General features: G+C 42.7%; 1 protein-coding gene across 3 annotated transcripts in view; it reads left to right on the forward strand.

The window, feature by feature from the left end:
* DOCK1 (dedicator of cytokinesis 1) overlaps nucleotides 1–19,725 on the forward strand; it is a 262,398-nt gene that overhangs the window by 203,529 nt on the left and 39,144 nt on the right. For all 3 annotated transcript variants that reach the window (XM_030276610.4, XM_030276611.4, XM_041717195.2), the window contains exons 36-41: nucleotides 185–225; nucleotides 1,556–1,646; nucleotides 5,344–5,463; nucleotides 14,773–14,862; nucleotides 17,221–17,325; nucleotides 19,558–19,699. In XM_030276610.4, coding sequence (XP_030132470.2) covers nucleotides 185–225; nucleotides 1,556–1,646; nucleotides 5,344–5,463; nucleotides 14,773–14,862; nucleotides 17,221–17,325; nucleotides 19,558–19,699 — 589 coding nt within the window. The remainder of the gene's footprint in view (nucleotides 1–184; nucleotides 226–1,555; nucleotides 1,647–5,343; nucleotides 5,464–14,772; nucleotides 14,863–17,220; nucleotides 17,326–19,557; nucleotides 19,700–19,725) is intronic.

Below are 19,725 nucleotides of genomic sequence, written 5' to 3' on the forward strand. Positions count from 1 at the left end.
TGAAACATCCCAGCCTTTGATTTTCTGAGTTAAATAACTTGTGTTCCATCACTGGAGGCAAATTTCATTTTGCAGTTTGGAGGTTGATGTTACGCAATTATGAATTTTTAATTTGGAGCGTGTTCTGTGTACATTCCAAAGTGTGAAATCAAAGACTTTGTAACCAAATTATGTTGTTTTTCAGAATTTCTACAAGGAGATCGAGAGGGAAGAGATGTACATAAGGTTTGTAAACATGACTGGTGACAAACTGCCTGACACAGACTCTGTAATTGGGGAAATTAAGTTCATATTAAGCAGTCACCTGGGGGCTGGAGGAGAGGAGTGATGAAAAATCACACCTTGGCTGAACCTGAAGTAATTCAAAAGCTTATCTGCACTGAGAACAGAGTGCTGGAAGTGAAAGTCAGCAGATTATCTCTGTCCCCTTTCTCCAAGTCCTTCAGTTCCATTACAATGAGCACTGAAATACTCAGGAGCCAGAATTCTCCTGTTGGTGAAGAAAACAAATAAGCTGAGCAAAGAAATGATGTTGCCTCCTAGTGAGGTATAAAGTATGAGACTTGGAATAAAAACAACTGTTAAATGATACCTGACTGATACTTACTTTAAACTTAAAGCTTTCAAAATCTCCTTTCAGTCCAAGTAAACATGCAAATGTTGTGCTTTCTGTAAACCTCAGGGTTCACAGCCCCCCATTTGTGCTTTGGCTGACTATTGCTTGCACTGTTGTGCTAAAATGATGAAGTTTGTGTTTGTACTGCTATTTTAGGTATCTAAATGTGACTCATGATTCATTCTCAGGTGCTTGTTATCTTTTCACTTGTCAACTCTCTTCCTGTTGTTTAAATGGTTTTAATTGGTCTTTTAGAAGTTTGCAAAAAGAATAGGAAATGGCAGGATTGATAACTGTGGACAAATACACAAAGTTATTTCTTATTATTTGGGTCTGCCATGTTCAGCATCTCTATAAAGACAAATTGTCTCTCACTATCAAACCCCCCGCCAAATTCTCTCAATTTGTCTTAACAAACTTATAATGAATATCAAACTTGAAAGGATTTTCACTGGCTTTTTCAAAATACAATTTTTAATAGTTTTATGGGGATTTTTTTAACTGTCAGTGTAAAAATCATCAAACAAATGAAGAGAATCCCCTGCCAGAGGTGTGATGATATTGAAGTTAAAGAATGAAACTTATTCCTGTCCCCATAGCTGAACTGTAAAAGTGCTCTGTCTTGCACAAAATCTGGATTGGATTTATTACTCACTACAAGTCATTCTTGTGGTGTTCAGTCAAAGATGGCACTCAGTCTTGGAGGACTTTTCCAACCTTAATAATCCCTTGATTCCCTGAGTGTCCCTTAAAAACAGCACAGTGAAAATGCAAATGGTCCTAAAAGTTGTCTGCACACTGAAATGGGAACTTTAACCAATCCCACAAATACTTACTTGTTTGAAGATAGACTTTGAACCCTTGTAATCTTCAAAATAACTGCTTGAATAACATCTTAAACCCACTCTTTTTAAGAGCCATTGTTTCTGTTGCTGGCAGGTACCTGTACAAGCTGTGTGACCTGCACAAGGAGTGTGACAACTACACAGAGGCTGCCTACACCTTACTCCTGCACGCCAAGCTCCTCAAGGTAAGCCCCAAAACACATCCTGTGTCTGGGAAATGCCAGCAGCAGCCAGCCAGGGGGGTGTTTGTCACTCAGAACTCTGCACTTGATGAACAGCTCTGTGCTGGGTTCTCTTTGGCACGTGGAATTCATCCCCAGAGAAAAGCAGCTCTTCGCTGGATGGCAGAGGTGGATCTTGAGCTGGAGTGAAGGGAATGTGGTCAAGTCAGCACCACCAAGTCCAAATTGCAAATATCCAGACTGTACAATATGTGAAAGCCCCTAACCAGATATTTTAGTAAATGAGCTCTCCACAGATCTTTTGTGCAAGGAGTGCTGGAGCCCCTGCTCGAGTGCTCTTGGGTGTCTGTAACTGATTTCTGAAAATTGCAGAGAGATTCAAATGGCCTTCTTTCCAAGGTCGTGCCTTTAAAAGGTGCACTTAATTGTAATGCAGTGTTACCCAGTTTATAGCACATTTGAAGAGGCACAATGATATTGCTCCTCTTCAAGGAATGTTTGGTGTAGCCTGCAATATGCACAAATAATATGTTACCTGCTGAAAGTGCCTGAAATAAAGCATTTGAGTGTTTAACACCATGCACTGCCAGCCAGAAATGGAGTGAAGCTGTATTTCAGCAGCATTAATCTCCTGAAAACATTCTGGAGAGAAGGTGTTGTCTCTAACCTGCAGCTTTTTTACGTGCTGCTGTCACAAATGTGGGAGCAGGTACCCACTTTGCTCTCCTGGTTATCACTTTAGGAAGATGCTGCTCTTGCCAGCAGACACTTGTGTAGTGAAATCACATTTAATACAGCTGAATCATCACTGAATTCCTAGGTTTGTGTTTTAATTTTAAAAAGCAGTTAATGGGAAAAGTAAAAATCTTAGTGTGATAAGAATGAGAGGCTTTGGAAGGGTTTGATTTAGTCCTGTTTGTCTTCCTCACATTTCACAACCTGCAGTGAAATCTTTCTTCCCCAGGGAGCTCTGGATCTCTTTCCACTCCCCTCAAGGACATGACCTTCCCACAGGAGCACAGAGTCAGGGACAGATAAATGAGAATTTCATTTTCCCCTTGATTTCCTTGCCATTCCAATGGCAAGTGTATTGCAGCCTCTTGGTCCAGGGGAAGTTTCCCTTCCCATGACAAAGGATGGAACCAGATGGGCTTTGAGGTCCCTTCCCACCCAAAGGCACCTGGGTTTGTGTGATTGCACCCTGCTGGTGCCCCTCTTCACCAGGAAATAGAGCTCATCCTCAGCAGCCACCTGCTCTTGGCAATCCTGGCTTTAATTTCAGCAATCCCCAGCAAAGTGTGAGCATCAAATATCTATTTTGAAAAGTTGAAAAGGGAAAGGTGTTAAATGAGGTCCTTCTGATGGATGCACTGAGAATTATTCCTACTTCAGAGCTGAGTAGACTGCATCCAAGCCGTAAAAAGACTAAATTTGATGCAGAGTGTAACATGTGCAATTTCAATTTAGACACTCTGAAATGTATTTACTGTATTTTAAAATCATTAGAGGGTTATTACACAAGGAAACATCTCCAAGATTCATCTGGAGTGCCAAAGCACTGTGCCCACTTCACGTGGATGAACCTTTTAGACAGGAGGAAGGATTCATTCCCTTCCATGGGGCTGTGTTCCTGAATAAATGATGGAATAAACCATGCCATAAAACCTCACTCAGACTTCACCTGGCATGACTTGGACTAGACAATTTACTTCCTGTGACCTCAAATTAGGGTTTGGGCAGTTGTGGCTGTTCTTGGGCAGTGTGTTCAGAGAGCAGGTGAGTGCCTTACTTCGTGTGCTCCTTTGAATTCAGTGGCAGAACTCCATGGGAAGAAAGATCCATTTTTCTCTCCTTCTAATGCAAATCGATAGTAGATGGCAGTGTAGGATTTGTCACAGGTTTTCATCCCTGAGTGGATGTTTGTTTGTAAATATAATTTCATTAGAGGCTGGAATGACTTTATTATAAAAGTGTATCAGTCTCTGCCTCAGTCCCTGCTCCTGCAGCCCAGGTGGAGGGAGGAGTTCAGTGTTGCCTGAGAAGCAGCAATACTGGGGGTGTGTAACTGAGCAATTGAGTTTTTCTGTCAAGCCTCAGGACAGGATTTTCAATGACACTCATCACGGGCAGGTATTTCATCCTGCTGATTTTAATGGGATCACATTGAGGGCAAGAGTGAGAGTGTGTGAGAATTTCACCTTTAAACCTGCAAGAAGGCTCTGTCTGGGGAGGGAGAGAGACCAAATTACTGAAAACTGACAAAATACACTCCAGAAAAGAAACTTTACTCAAGAAAAGAGACTTTTATTGTGTTTTCAAACCTTTTTTTCTCAAAATTGAGGTGTACAAAACTAACTAAGAAGATAGCAGCTCTTAGTATGCTGAAAAAAGATTCCATCACACTGCAGGCTCCAGCAGGTTTGTGTTGCTCAGAAAGAGAGTTCAGGACAGAGCTGTCAGAGGACCCAAACACAAACTCTGTGGCCAAAACAATAAGTGATTGGGTGAAATTTAATCATATATAGGAGGTAAAGTAGCAGTAATTCTGGAAATGAATCTGGGAGTTGCCCAGAGAAGCTGTGGCTGCCCCATGATCCCTGGAAGTGTCCAAGGCCAGACTGGGGATTGGAGCAGCCTGGGAGAGTGGAAGGTGTCCCTGCATGGCAGGGGTGGGGTGGGATGGGATGGGACGAGCTTCAAGCTCCCTTCCAACCCAAACCACTCCATAATTCCTCTGATTGACATTTTCCCTTGACCCATCAGGCATTTGCTGGAAGAGGCAGAGCTGCTAATTGCAGGCAGGCTGGATAAAGTTAATTATGTGTTCCCTGCCTCCAGAGATCCTCAGTGAGTTGAAGCCATCTCATTTCCCTGCCTGAAGCCCTTCCCACTGATGCCTTGTGCAGGCTGCCCTGGAGCAGAGGCTGGGCAGAGTCACAGAATAAAGCAGGGATTTATTAAAGGATCTCCTCATGGATCCACCTTGGGCAGCACCAGAGCCCAGCCAGGGCTGCACCCAAATGACCCAAAATGGCCCCAAAATGCACGAGCTCTCCCGGGGCTCTCCCTGGGATCAGTTCTGCTCCATTGGCACCTTGGAGTTCATTGTCCCATTCCAGCTTCAGCCCAGGCAGTCCCACCCTGCTTGTTTTTCTCTCTCCAGCCCACGGTGTTTGTGCTCCTGGGCTGAGATTTGGATCATTTGTCCTTGGTGCCCAGCTGGAGCAGGAATTGTTTTGTCTCTGCTCTGTGCACAGAGCTCAGCATCCCCAAATATAAATCCCAGACCCACTAAAGCAGCTCAGAATCTGAAAAATAGAAAAGCTGAACCTGAGGCATCACCTCTGTGCTGATGGATCTGGGCTCCAGGGTTTCTCTCACATGAAGTGGAGTGTTCATTGTGTCCCCAGCGGGCTGCACCCATCAGCAGGCCAAGGTCACCCTCATCAAACTCACTGAGGAGAAGAAGCCTCCTCCAGAATCTCCCTTCCAGCTGATGGATGTAATTAGCCTCCAGTAACAGCATCCAAATAAATGCTCCTTGTGCCCAAGGAGCAAAGGGCACAGCTGTGAAAAAACCCTTTGTTGGTGCATTAACTGCAGTGCCACTGCCTTAAATAAAGCCCCTCTCTTTTATTTCACTTCAGAACTCACAGCTTTGTATTTGCTTTCACTTTTCCCCTTTTTTTGTGTGATTTAGTGGTCAGAAGAAGCGTGTGCAGCACATCTTACCCAGCGGGATGGATACCAAGCTGCTACTCAAGGACAGCTGAAAGATCAGCTCTATCAAGAAATTATCCATTACTTTGACAAGGGCAAGGTAAAAAGGGAAGAAAAAAAGAGCAAATGTATTTCATTGCTTTTCTCTCAAACTTATAAATTTAATAGTAAACATAGTTTGCATCCAGTGACCTTCAGGAAGCACTTTACAGATAATGATATTACAAAAAAAAAAAAAGTCAAAAGAAATCAATGGTACATTTATAACTCATCTTTTAAAGGTAAATATATGGGCTTATGATGCCATGGAGTAAATAAAAAAGTGATGCATGTAATTTGGAGGACTTTTTCTGGCAGTTACAAGAACTACCAGAATCCTTCAGCTCCCCTTGTTTTTCCTCATGTACACAAAAATAATTCCCTCAGGGCCTGGATGTCTTTGGTTGATATAATAAGTATCCTGGGATGAGGATATTTCATTGCAATTGCATCTTTTAAAGCAGAAGGAAATTGCATTTGGCATAGCTTGGTGTTGGAGAGGAAGGGGGTTAATGTAGGAGACAGGGATGGATCAGTGTTTGGGGATTTCAGGCACGAAATATTCAAGTATAGAAGTAGGAATCTCTTTGTCAGAACATTTCAGAAGTGTAAACTTGGGGTTTAAGAGTAAACAGAAGTGGTGTGTTCTGGTAGAATTTGAATATTATCCAGCCAGCCCATCCTTTCCAGGTGAGTTTTTAGCAGAATCAGATTAAAATCCTAAATAAATTTGATAGGAACTATAATTTCTATAATTTTGTTAAAAATGTTGCTTAAAAATTCTAATTTTATAGCTTATCTTAATGCAGTACTTAAAAGTCGTTAATGAATGATGCTAAAAGTTGTAGTTCTGGATTGGGATAAAAATTGTAATTCTGGACTGGGACAAAAGTTGTAAAAATATAATTCTGGAGTGGCTGTTTGGTGCTGGGGCTGGTGGAGGTGACCAGGGGACAATTCCTGCTGCCCAAAAAGCTTTTCCTGGGTGAATGAGAAGAATCTCATTTGAATGAGGGTCACAGCTGATTTTAAAGCTTATTTTAATCTTACATTCCCATCTGGAAGGAAAACCAGGAGTTGCCTGGTTTTGTTTTGTTGGTTTTATTTTGTTTTATTTTATTTTGTTGATTTTATTTCGTTTGTCTTTATGGCTTCCTGTTGGTTCTTTCTGGTGTCCAGCCACTGGGAATTGTTCTGTTGAGCACCAGTTCTGTGCAGAACTCAAGTGCCATGACTCCTGTGGGATTTTTGTGTGTGTGAGGAGATGATTTATTTCCAACCTGCTCTTTCCTACTTACAGATATTCCTTCTCTCATTTTCTGGTCACTCAAGCTGGTGATAATTTTTCACATTACTCCATGAAAAGGGAAATAAAAAAATCAATATGTACTGAGAATATTCATCTTGTGTGATTTTGCAAATGTCAGGAAGCTCCAAGTGGAGGTTTCCAGTGTAGATTGAAAGTAATCCTCTCATTTGGGATGTTCTGACATTCAGTTAAATCAACTGCTTGAATTCCTTGAGCAGTTTGCAAATGTAGCCCAGCAGCTGCTTTAGCTCTCCATGATCAGTAAAACACCTGAAACAGCTTTTGCTGTGCATTTTTGGGATGCTGAACCCATGCCCAAACCAATTCCTGCTTTTTTTCTTTTTTGTGCCATAATCACCCAGCTGGGTTTGCTCCAGACCATCCCACTTGTTTGATTTCCCTTCCCATTAAGTTAACAAGAGGTGTCAGAAGAAGGCCACCAGCCCTGGGCAGCTGTGCAGACACCTCAGGCTCTTCCACAAGCTCAGGAGTTTTGTTTTCAACAAAAAACTGAGCCTGTGCCTCTGCCACCCCAACCTGCCTGATGGGAAGGTGTGGATTTGGGAAGAGAGGGAGGTGTGGGAGTTACCAACATTGTGCAGAAGAAATGGAGCAGAGGGATTTCCTAAAATTGGGTTTAAAACATTAGGTTTTTATTTTTAAAGGCTGGTGTAGTTCAGCCTCTCAAAAATCAGGATCCCTTTCTCTTGGCAGAGTAATTTCCCAGGGGAATTTACAATTTCTTTGTCTATTGAAAGCCAACCATGAGGCTTATCCCTTAAGTATTGGCATTCACAGGCAGGTGAATTTAGATTTGATCCTCCACACACGTGCTGGAATGGAGTGAACACTTCACTTCTGGCCCAGCAGTGCCTGAGAGGTCTGTGAGTGAGGAAAAGGGAGTGTGGACACCCAGAAGGCAGGAATGGCACCTCACATGGGCTGAGAACAAAAAGCTGGCCCTCACCAGAGTATCCCTGCTACTTGGAGTTCAAGATCCATTTAGGATTCCTCATTTTAATTTCTGTTTTTAATTTATTATTCTTACCATGTCTGGTTTTTTACCTGTATTTGACTTTTGGTCCTTAAACCAACTTTTTATAAAGCTGAAGTACAACTTTCACCTTTAGGGAATAAGCATTTTTCAGAAACAACTTTTGCATTTTGCAGTTCTTTTACTTTATGGATTTGATTTCTGATTAGTTATGCTCTTCATTTCTTTTCTAAACTCCTTCTTTCCAAAAGGAAAGTTATTTCCCTGGTAGAGGGATCCTGTTTTCTCCTAGATCATTCTTTGCTGCACTGCACTTTCCAGCCTCCTCTCCATCTCTCTTGACTTTTGCCCTTAAAATCCTGATCCTCAGGCTTATCCCAGCAGTCTGACCCATCCTTTGAGCTGCTCTCAAGTGTTTGCTCCCTCTGTGTTTTCCTGAAGCTTTGTGATTCCCAACAAAGCCCTTAATGCAGGGACTTGACTGGAAATCCTTGGGTTAGAGTATCCCAAGGAGAGAAGGGAAATAGTGATGGGACTAAAGGGATGGGGGAAGGGGTGACATTTTTCCTGTGGGAAGGAACTGATGGAAAGAAATCAATGCTGATGAGCTCCTGAATCCAAGGAATGCTCCTTGGCAAAGATAAGGTGTTGTTTTAGACCAGGTTTGTTTGTGGAAGGAAGGGAAGCAGCGGCAATGCTGAAATGTGGGAACAGCTCGGGATTGCTGGTGATGCTGTGCTGCTGCCCATAAATCAGGACAGGTTTTCCTCTGCTCCTCCATAAATTGAAAGTGTTTGTCCTGAGGACAAATATCTAAACAAATACACACTGCTCATTTATTTCTGCCCCTCCTTTCTCCCCTCCTCCTCAAAAAAAAAAAAAAAAAAAAAAAAAAAAAGCTTTTACAGCAGCCACAGAACAAAAAATATCTGAAATTACACAGCAAATGCCATGCTTTGGCTTAAAAGGCCTTTTTTTCTGGCTCATGGGATGACATCAGATGGCTTTTTCTTCCCTCTTAACAAGTGAGTGGTGAAATTCACCTGTCTGCCAAAAATCTGCGTGAGGCTCGTGGCCAGCTCAGCCCTGGAGCTGTCCTGAGAGCTGGGAAGGACAGAGAGTCTTGGGAGAGGGAGGATGCAGAGTCTGACCATGTTCCAAATGAATATATTTATTTATTTAAAGAGTTTCCAACCTGGCTGTATCTTGAATGCAGTGCTAATGATAGAGAAATGCTGAGTTTTAGCATTTTATTTAAAATATTAGGCATTCATGCTGGTTAATTAACACTACCTGAAATTTAACCAGCTTAGAAAGTCCCTCACACATCAGAACGTGGCACCATAATATTCTTATCCCAGACTATTTCACTGCTCCTGACCATTAACTCTGCAGGAGCTCAGAAATACCCTGAGATCCTCTTTTGCTGCTATTAACCTCAAACACTAAATTGGATGCTGTAGTTCTTTCTGGCCAACAAGCAATCCAGCTTAAAAAATAAATTAAATCACTGGGTTTTCCCTAAAAAACACCTCCTGCATCTGCAAAATCTTGCCCATAACAATTTGCAGCTCATGTCTACACAACTGAATTTAAACTCTGCGCATTTTTCTTACCCCCTGAGTATGAAAGAAGCATTTTCCCTCCAGTGTCAGCAGCCTCTCTCCCTGGTACCCTCTCCAGATAAATTGTTTCTCCCATTAATGAGTTGTACCTGGTACAAATCCTGTGTAGGAGCTCCCTGTACAACTCATTTCTCCAGAAGACTTGCCATGTCCTGGGCAAAGCTGGGAAAGCTTCCAAGGCAGGAAATCTGCGAGGCAGCAGATTGGGAGTTACTGACCTTCAAGAATACAGATTTCATTCATCAGGATCCTGGGCCACAGCCCTGCTGTCCTCACCTGAATAAATTGGCTCTGGAGCAAACAGCTGAATTTTTCACAGGCTTGTGCAGGGGGTGTGAGGGACACATTTGCCTTGAAAAAATGTGGGAAAATCTCCAGTTTTAGGTTGGTTTTCTGTGATGTTGGAGGTGTTGAACAAGGGAAAAGCCAGGTAGCTCAGGAAATAGCCTCAGGTTGCACCAAGGGAAGTTTAGGTTGGATATTAGGAAAAGTTTCTTCATAAAAAGGGTTGACAAGCAGAGGAACAGGCTGCCCAGAGCAGTGGTGCAGTCCTCATCCCTGGAATTGTTCAAAAAATGTGTGGATTTGACACCTGAGGAAAAGATTTATTGTTTAACAAGGTGATGGTTGATGATCTCAGAAGTCTTTTCCAACCTCACTGATTCTGTGGACTCCTGGGCCTCTGGAGTTCAGGGCTCTCTTCACTCAAGAAATTGAGTTTAATAATCCAAGTTCTCCTTGTTCCTCTGAAGGAGCAAATGGACAGTTGGGGATTCCAAACAGAGATGTTGGAGCACAGAGAGGTTTTTAAGAGGCAGTAGAAACAAAAACTGGGTGCTTTGTCTCTTAGACAGAGGTCTTGGCTGGAGAGGGGTTAGTTAGACAAAGTTAGACTGGCAAAAATGGAAAGAATCTTTTCCCCTTTCTCCCTTTTTATTGTGTATTTGCAGAATGATAGATTTTCAGTACACTCCTGAAAGTGTTCCATCAAAGATAATGTGACACAATGTCAGCAGGATAACTTGTAAACTGACTTTTAGAGAAACTTTAAAATAATTTTAAAAAGTAATTTAAGTCAGAAACAAATGTTCTAATTGAAGCTGCTCTGCTGAGAGAGCTGGGATTGTTTAACCTGGAGAGGAGAAGCTCCAAGGAGAGCTCAGAGCTCTGCCAGGGCCTGAAGGGGCTCCAGGAGAGCTGGAGAGGGGCTGGGGACAAGGGATGGAGGGACAGGACACAGGGAATGGCTCAAAGGTGAAAGTTGGTAGATTTAGGTTGGATATTGGTCAGGAATTGTGCCCTGGGAGGGTTTCAGACCCTGGCACAGGTGCCCAGAGCAGCTGTGGCTGCCCCTGGATCCCTGGCAGTGCCCAAGGCCAGGTTGGACATTGGGGCTGGAGCACCTGGGACAGTGGGAGGTGTCCCTGCCATGGCAGGGGTGGAAGGAGATGATCTTTAACCCAAATCATTCTGGTGTGATTCCATGGTCTGGTTTTCTCCTGTTCATCTCCTTTTCCTTGCTAGGAAGAACACAAGGATTATGTGATTATTGTCTGTTGCACTTGAACTAAATCTGGATCACATTTAATTTAAGGATTCATTTTTCAGGCTCTGGAACATTTACAGAATCCGTTATTAATATTCAGTAACATCTAAAGATTTTGTTCAGGCTAGAGGAGGTGCAGTGGAAGCCACCTCTGCTCCGCTGTGTTTATGGTGTTCACAGACAAGGGCGGGAAGGTGAAAAAAAAATCAAAGGAGATTTAATTCTGCTAAAGTTGTTATTTAATCAGTGGCAGTGCTGTGGTACCTATAGGAGCGATGTGTAGGCTGAGTGTGTCTGCTTTCAGAATCACTGACTGGTTTGGGTTGGGAAGGACCTTTAAAGGTCACCTGGTCCCACCCTGCCACAAGCAAGGATGTCAGCTCCCCCAGGTTCCTCCAGCCTGGCCTGGGACACTGCCAGGGATCCAGGGGAAGCCAGAGCTGCTCTAGGCACCCTCACAGGGAAGTTTTTCTTCCCAATATCCCATCTAAACCTTCTGCATTCCCAGACATGGTTTGGGAACACATCTGCGCTCATGCAGGTTTCAGTGGGGAGAAACAGGGGAGTTTGTTTACAGTGTTGATGCAAATCAAAAATTATTTAGGCTTCAGTTTATTTCCAGTCTCATTTTGGAGAGGCACTGGTTAAATCTGGAAGACACAAACAGGGAACCAGGACGAGGGAAGTGATGGTCACACCGTTGTCTTTGAAATTAAAATATGCACAAGTTATGGATGACTGAAGTTCAGAAGCAAATGGCACTCAAAATGAGAGAAGGTTAAGTGATTTTGAAAGCTTTCACTTGCTGACTTAACAAACACCTGAATATTAGTTCAGTTCCTATAAATTGGTGCTATATTGCCCTTCTGAGTCAAAATTAACTCAGCTTGGTGTGTGAAAACGTCCTCCTTTTTCTGCAACTGTGCCTTTACTCTTGAATTCATGTTAATTTTTGTTTAAAAATAAAAACATGCTCTGTATCATCATGCTAGATTAGATCCATAATATGGATAAAAACATTCAGATCCTTCCATTTGCAAAAATTGCGTTGCAGAGCGTTCAGGCTGCCTTGTAATTTCCTGCAGACGTGATCCCTCATTACCGTGATTGTAATTAGTCCTTCTGATGCGTTTTTCACCTTCAAGGCACTTTACAAACATGAGGCAACTCATGCTCATTCCAGTCCTCTTCCCTAGATAAATAACATTCTGAACCTTGTTGGAGAAATAAGTAAAATCAAGAGGAGGGGTCGAATATCACGAGGAGCTGCAAGGAAAGGTTAATGAAGATCCAGATTCTGCTCCTTGTGAGCATTCATGGCTTTTTTATCTTGAATTAGGTCACCACTTTGTCCAGACATCATCCCAGCTGGTTTTTGCAGGGCTCAGAAGCTCCTTTCCCCTTGCTCAGCCCCACAGTGCAGTTTTCAGCTCTTGTTTTGTCTTTACTTTAGGGCAGAAATCTCTCTCCTTTCTCACTGTCATCTCCCATGGTTTTTTGCTCTGCATTTCCTCATCTCCTGCACCATCAGCAGCTCCCTGCCTCTCCAGGCTGCTGCTTTCCAGCCATTCCCACTCAGTTTACCAGGAACAACCTTGCAGTCCACCCCTCCCCTTGAAAATTGGCTCCTTTTTTCCAGAGAGGAGCAGAGATGCCCAATGAACCAATGGGGCCCATCTTGCTTTTTGTGACATTGGCTGGGGATTCATCCTTAATGTTTTATTCTTATTTTTCAAATCAGCCTCTAGAACCAGGAATTTTCCTAAAAGTCTTATTTTTTTCCAAGTTTTCCTGATAAACTAAGAAATGCAATTTCAACTTGCAGATCAGTAGACAAATAGAATTCACCTGGCACTGATTTTGGGGCTTTGAGTGTGGAATTTCATTTGTGTGGTTTGGGGAACTTTTGGGTTTTGGGGTGTAAAATATCTCTTATTTGCACAGTGCTTTGAAGAGGATGGGATTGAGGGATTTTTATGGGATGGATGTAGGGATCAGGTGTTGTGGAGGTTTCTCCAGGTCACTATTCCTCTTCTCTCCCCACTTCCCACCATCTTTGGAAGTTGTGGTGCTTCATCCCAAACTCCCTGTTCCCAAAGGTGGATGTTTTTGGGGGAAAAGGGAGAATTGTGTGTTCAGCCTTTGCCTCATCCCTCCTCCATCCACCTGCTCTTGGCTGCTGCATCCCCTCAGGATTCCACGATGGCGAGAAATGTGTGGCCTGATGCTGAGAGGAGAATGAGGTGGTGTGGCCAGAGGATTTAAATTTAAGATAAAGACTGATAACATCTGCATTTCTAACTTATTCTGAAACTCATTTTTATAATAAAGTGAGGTCAGCAATGCCAAACAAATTTCAGCAGCAGAGGTAGATCATCAAGTTTGATCTTAGATAGCCTGGTGTGCTAATTTAAACATATTTTTGGGTTTGAGTGGTTCTTTGTCTTTGGAGTGGAAAAAACGAATGAAAAATGCACATTTAAAACCATTCTTGCTGCTCCTCATTAAGACTGTTGCCTTCTGAGGAGCTGAAGGATATTGTTAAATTTCTTTGGGTCACTTGAGACGGCTGCTGAATTTCATGGTTGAGGAACAAGAAGAAGAAGAACCAATGGATATATAATGAGTATTTGTTCAAAGCAATATCTGCAAATTGCCTGTCCTGTCTAATACAGATTACAGATATTAGAGGGGGAGAGAGAGGTGATTATGAAATATAATCAATCACCAGCTTTGCTCCAAAGCCTTAGGTCCTGGGTGTCTTAGTGGATGGGCTGTTTACACATTACTGGATGGGCTGGCAGGAATGATTTCACTTCTGAAGCTCTTGATCAAGATCATTTGATCATGAAGCTCTGATCTCAAGATCATGAAGCTCTCAAGTCAAGATCATTTGACGTGATTGGGATCCAGTAAATTTGCATCCCATGCCAGGGAAGGTCATGGAGCAGATCACCTCGAGTGCCACCAAGCCAAGAAGGCCGATGGCCCCTGGGTTGTGTTAAAAATGGTGTGGAGCAGAGCCAGGGCAGGGATTGTCCCTCTGTACTGGCTCTGCTGAGCCATCTCCAGTCCTGTGTCAAGTTTTGGGCCTCTCAATGATAAAAAAATCAATAAGGGGCTGGAGTGTGTCCAGGGAAGGGATCAGAGCCCCCAGGAGGGGCTGAGGGAGCTGGGAAGGGGCTGGAGAACTCCTGAGGGAGCTGGGAAGGGGCTGGAGAACTCCTGAGGGAGCTGGGAAGGGGCTGGGGAACTCCTGAGGGATTTGGGAAGGGGCTGGGGAACTCCTGAGGGAGCTGGGAAGGGGCTGGGGAACTCCTGAGGGATTTGGGAAGGGGCTGGGGAACTCCTGAGGGAGCTGAGGGGGCTCAGCCTGGAGAAAAGGGGGATCAGGGGGACCTTGTGGCTCTGCAGAGCTCCTGCCAGGAGGGGACAGCCGGGGGGTCGGGCTCTGCTCCAGGGACAGGGACAGGAGCAGAGGGAACGGCCTCAGGCTGGGACAGGGTGGATATTTGGGAAAATTCCTTCATGGAAAGGTTTGTCCAGGCCTGGCACAGCTGCCCAGCGAGGTTTGGAGTCCCCATCCCTGGAGAGATTTTAAATGTGGCTGTGGCACTTGGGGACATGTGGCAGCCGTGGCCTTGGCAGTGCTGGGAATGGTTGAACTCCGTGAGCTTGGAGGGCTTTTCCAGCTTCAACATGTCCATGATTCCATTAATTGAGACATTTACAACCCCAGCACAGCTCTTTGGCACGTCAGATGCTCAGTGCTTTCAGGCATGTGACACAATTCATTTGGTTGCTTTATTCAGATTTATTTTATTGTAATGTTGGTGTTTAACCAAGGTATGTAATTCAGCTTTTTTTTGTTGTTTTCTGATTTTTTTTTCCAACAGATGTGGGAAGAGGCCATTGCCTTGGGTAAAGAACTTGCAGAACAGTATGAAAATGAAATGTTTGATTATGAACAACTCAGTGAACTGCTGGTAGGTTTTTTTAATGACATAGACACTGCAATAATTTATTTCAGAGTTGAATTTCTAGGCTTTTAAAATTATATTAAAAATACTATAGCAATGAGAGTAAAAATCAGAAATAAATACCCATCATGGTTTTGTTGGACCAGTGTCAATTAACTGGCTACCACTGGATTGTCTGAAAAACATTGAATTTAATTTTTTTTAGCTGAAAGAGAAACATTTCAGTAATGCTAAGCTGATTTATTTGGGGTATGAAGGGAAATTTTGAATTTAAATATAAATGGGGACATGGAAAAAAAAATCCCCATTCTCTCTCAAGTGTCTTTCTCTATTCACATTTCTTTTTTTAGGTATGAATAATCCCCAAGCATTCATGTCTCCAGTCAGTTATTTTTGCCCTGACGTTACCCATTCATTATTCCTGCACCATTTTTTTCCTCCTGTTCTCTTCCAAAGAGATAAATGGCAGCTGTCAATGTCCCTCCTCAGGTCCCAACCATTTCCACAGGAGTTGGGATGTGATTCCAGTTTGTTTCTGAAAATTCTCGACTCTGAAGTTTCTGATCCCTTTTGCTTTCGTACTCAGAGTACATTTTCCTCAGTTTCTTTGAATTATTTATTTGTTTTCTTTATCCCAGTGTGTCTGAGCTGGGCATTCCTGCAGTGTTGAGCTCAGCTCCACACAGCCCCAGCTCACTGCTCCTGGTGGGGTGGGCACAGCATATTCTTCATTTCAGTATAAAAGGAATTGGGTAGGATTGTTCTTCAACTAGAAATGGTTGTCAGATGTGATTATTCACCAGGGGGTGGCTACTCTCCAAGTCCCTCAGTTTTAATTTTCCATCTCCTTTTTGCTCACACATGGGAATGTGAACAGATTTGTCACAGAGGCTGCCACTCTTTAATTATCCTACTGGATCCATTTTGAAGGAGAAGTTGGAATTTGCACTTTATTCATTGTAGCCAGTGATCAGAGTGATTGAATGATTTGGGTTGGGAGGACCTTAAAGCTCATCCAGTTCCACCATTTGCCATGGGCAGGGACACCTTCCACTGTCCCAGGTTGCTCCAAGCCCTGTCCAACCTGGCCTTGGATATTTCCATGGTGTTTCTCCCTCTTCTAAGAAGGGAGATGCAGAATTTCCAATCCTCACATCAGACAATTGAGTTTATCTGCTCATCAGCCAAGAGATGAGATGTCACACAATTAGTCCTGGCGTGCATTTCCCTCACAAGACAGAGATCAAAATTCACTCTCCCGTGTAAGTCAGGTCTCACATACCCCATCAACTTTTCTCATTGCTGCTGCTGAGCAGCTCTGTTTTTTTCTCCTACAAAAAAATTTAGAAGTTTTTTGTTCTTTCTATTCTCCCTCTTGTCTCTTTTCTTCAAGCAATATTAAATATTAGCCTCTAAGACAATTCACAAATGACTAAATAGTTTTGCTCCAGACGAGCTGAGAAATGCTCAGCAGATCTGGGTCTTTGTAGTCTTGGTACTGTTATCTGTCATGTGGGAGCAGCACTAAACCTCCCCCCAGATCAAAAGTCATTCTCTTTGCAGAAATAATAGACTAAAAATAAGTCAATGAACAGATCTTCCAAGCTGCTCATTTGCTATTATTTCATCATTAGAGATAAAGCAGAACGCGGCGTCGAAAGCGGATGGCGTCTGACATGCGTGTGTTTATTCCAACATTTATATTTTCCTGCAGTTCTCAACTGCCTGCTTTCCATATGCAAATTCATGGTTGTAAATATGGAAGAGAACTAGTAGAAAAATGTAATGAGATGTAAGAGCCCAGAACTGACATGTCAGCACCATTAGGATAAGCTGTGTGCAGCTTCATCCTCCCGGTGTTTTGGCGTCAGAAGTGTCACAACTGGAATTTCAGATTGCCTTGAAAATTCCTGACCTTCACTGCCAGTGAAATATTGGATATGAATCAGTGAGGTTCACCCAGATGAGGTCCATCAAAATTGAGATACTGGATTTGGAACAGTAAGGTTCAATTGAGATATTGGAGTTCATCAGAATTGAGATATTGGATATGGAGCAGTGAGGTTCACAATGATGAAGTTCATCAAAATTGAGATAGTGGATATGGAGCTGTGAGGTTCACCATGATAAGGTGAAATTCATCAAAATTGATACATTCCTTAGGGAGCAGTCAGATTCACCATGATGAGTAGAAAAATCATGGCTACAGAGTCTGGTATTTCCAGATATTGCCATGAATCTGATATAGAGGTGAGGAAAACAGAGGAATGAAGCATCTTTAATGTATAGATGCATACAAGATCTTGAATATAAAGAATCTCCTAAAAGCTCAGGTCATTCAAATCCCTCCTGTTTATTTTGCAGAGAAAACAAGCCCAGTTTTATGAAAACATTGTGAAGGTGATACGACCAAAACCAGATTATTTTGCTGTTGGATACTATGGCCAGGGATTCCCAACATTCATAAGGGTAAGTATCACCTGTTTCCAGAGACTTTTCTTGCTCTGGGAATTTCCCCTGGCTTGGAGAAACCTGCCTGACACTGACAGGTGTTTTTTAGGTGTACAAAACAAACAACTGTTTTTTCCTTTCTGGTTTCTAAGATGGAATAGGAATTTTAGTAGAAAAACTTTGTCTTCAAACATATTCAGTACTTTCTATTTCGTCAGGGTATTACTAGAAATGAAGATAAATGACCCAGTCTATTACTCGGGGTCATAACCATCTGAAATTGTGACATTTTTGCCTGGCAGGTTAATTTATATTTTTATATATATAATATATATATGAGCATGGTAGAGAAGCCTTTTGTATGTGACCATGTTTTCAGGTGAGTGTCCTTTCCAGCATTGTCACTAAAATGAAGTTGACTATCAAAGGTGTGTGTGACACCTTTAATAGCAATTTTTATCATTGATTTGTCTGTGTCATGTGCCAATTTAAGACATGTGGCACTTGGTTGATGCCAGAATCATAGCTTCAGTGACGTTTTACGGGTTTTTTTTCACTATTAGGACTTTTATGGGTTGAATTAGTGGCTAAAGAAAAGAAAAGTGGGGCTGTAACATGTGTGAATTGCATCTCTATTCTGATTCTCTGGCATTTGGCAGTTGGTGACGCAGAAATAACACATTATTGTTTTGTTAACTTCTCTGGGCATCCTGAACCAGGGCCTCACCACCCTCATGGGGACAAATTCCTTCCCAGTTTGCCCTCTGAAAACCAGGCAGTTGAGTGCCCTGCTGATGGAGAAAATTCTCACTTTTCCCTCTACTCCAGCATTCCTGTGAATTAAAAATGTATATACATAAATTGCAGTTATACAGAGCCATCTATTATTACCTTTCTTTCCCCTACTGAGCTTTTCAAAAGGCAGCATTGCAGAATTAAACCCAACTGGGCAAATGTGAACAACTCCAGGTTCCTACCGCCAGTCAAAACACCCTTTTTTTTTGAAAAGCTGTATAATTTTTTCGCCAAGTATTCATTTTGAGATGAGTAATGAGGTTAAGTATATTCAGATGCAAATTTTATCCAAACTTGCTTTAATATGTTTGATCAGTTAAAAATATGCAAGTTGTCTTTTACATTTTCCTTTAGAATTTAATGAACTCAGTATATAAATGGACTGTATAAAATATCTCTTCATTTTCTTTATTGGCAAAGAAGAAACAAATGCTTACAAATACAATAAACTTAATTTTAAAGTTACAAAAAGTTTAAAGTTTATAATGGTGGAAATCTAATCCATTAATGTGAGTCTTCTTATAAGAGTCAGTAATTTTGGATATTCCTCCTTAAATCGACATTGGTTTCTCTGCTGCTCTTATTTGCTCACCTGAGTGCCTTTGAATAAATGTTTATCTATAAAAAGCCCAATTATTTATTGACATCCATTCCATCATTAGCTGTGGAAGGTAGAGGAGACATCTTGGATTTGGTAATAATTTCTCACCAATGTTACAGGTCCTTGAAACCATGTTTTGAGGTAATTTTAGTGTGGCTTAAAAGAATACCTAAAGGTGAACGTAGGCTTAATGATCCCAGGATGGAACTGGAGATGAGAAAAAAGATATTGATAAAGTATTGATTATGACACAGCGTGAGGAGTGTGAAATTCCCGGTGTACTGAGAAGTTCTAACAGCGTTGGTGTCACCCCTTCTGAGGCCCCAGTGTTGTACTGGGAGCACTGGTTTTAGATCTGGGGTTACTGGTGCCAGCTGTGGGTGCCTCTGGATGCCTTGAGAAGGCTGCCCTAGAGCAGAGCCTGGACAGAGTTACAGAATAAAGCAGGGATTTATTAAAGGATCTCCTCATGGATCCACCTTGGGCAGCACCAGAGCCCAGCCAGGGCTGCACCCAAATGAACCAAAATGGCCCCAAAATGCACGAGCGCTCCCGGGGGCTCTCCCTGGGATCAGTTCTGCTCCATTGGCACCTTGGAGTTCATTGTCCCATTCCAGCTTCAGCCCAGGCAGTCCCACCCTGCTTGTTTTTCTCTCTCCAGCCCACGCTGTTTGTGCTCCTGGGCTGAGATTTGGATCATTTGTCCTTGGTGCCCAGCTGGAGCAGGAATTGTTTTGTCTCTGCTCTGTGCACAGAGCTCAGCATCCCCAAATATAAATCCCAGACCCACACACTAAAGCAGCACAGAATGTGAAAAATAGAAAAGCTAAACCTGAGGCATCATCTGTTTGCAGAACAAAGTGTTCATTTACCGGGGTAAGGAGTACGAGCGCCGCGAGGACTTCGAGGCGCGGCTGCTGACGCAGTTCCCCAACGCTGAGAAGATGAAGACAACATCACCCCCTGGAGATGACATCAAAACCTCCTCTGGCCAGTGTATCCTTGGGCTGTACACCCAGTAC

The sequence above is a fragment of the Taeniopygia guttata genome, chromosome 6 (assembly GCF_048771995.1).
Source record: "Taeniopygia guttata chromosome 6, bTaeGut7.mat, whole genome shotgun sequence".
In the NCBI taxonomy this organism is placed as follows: Eukaryota; Metazoa; Chordata; class Aves; order Passeriformes; family Estrildidae; genus Taeniopygia; species Taeniopygia guttata.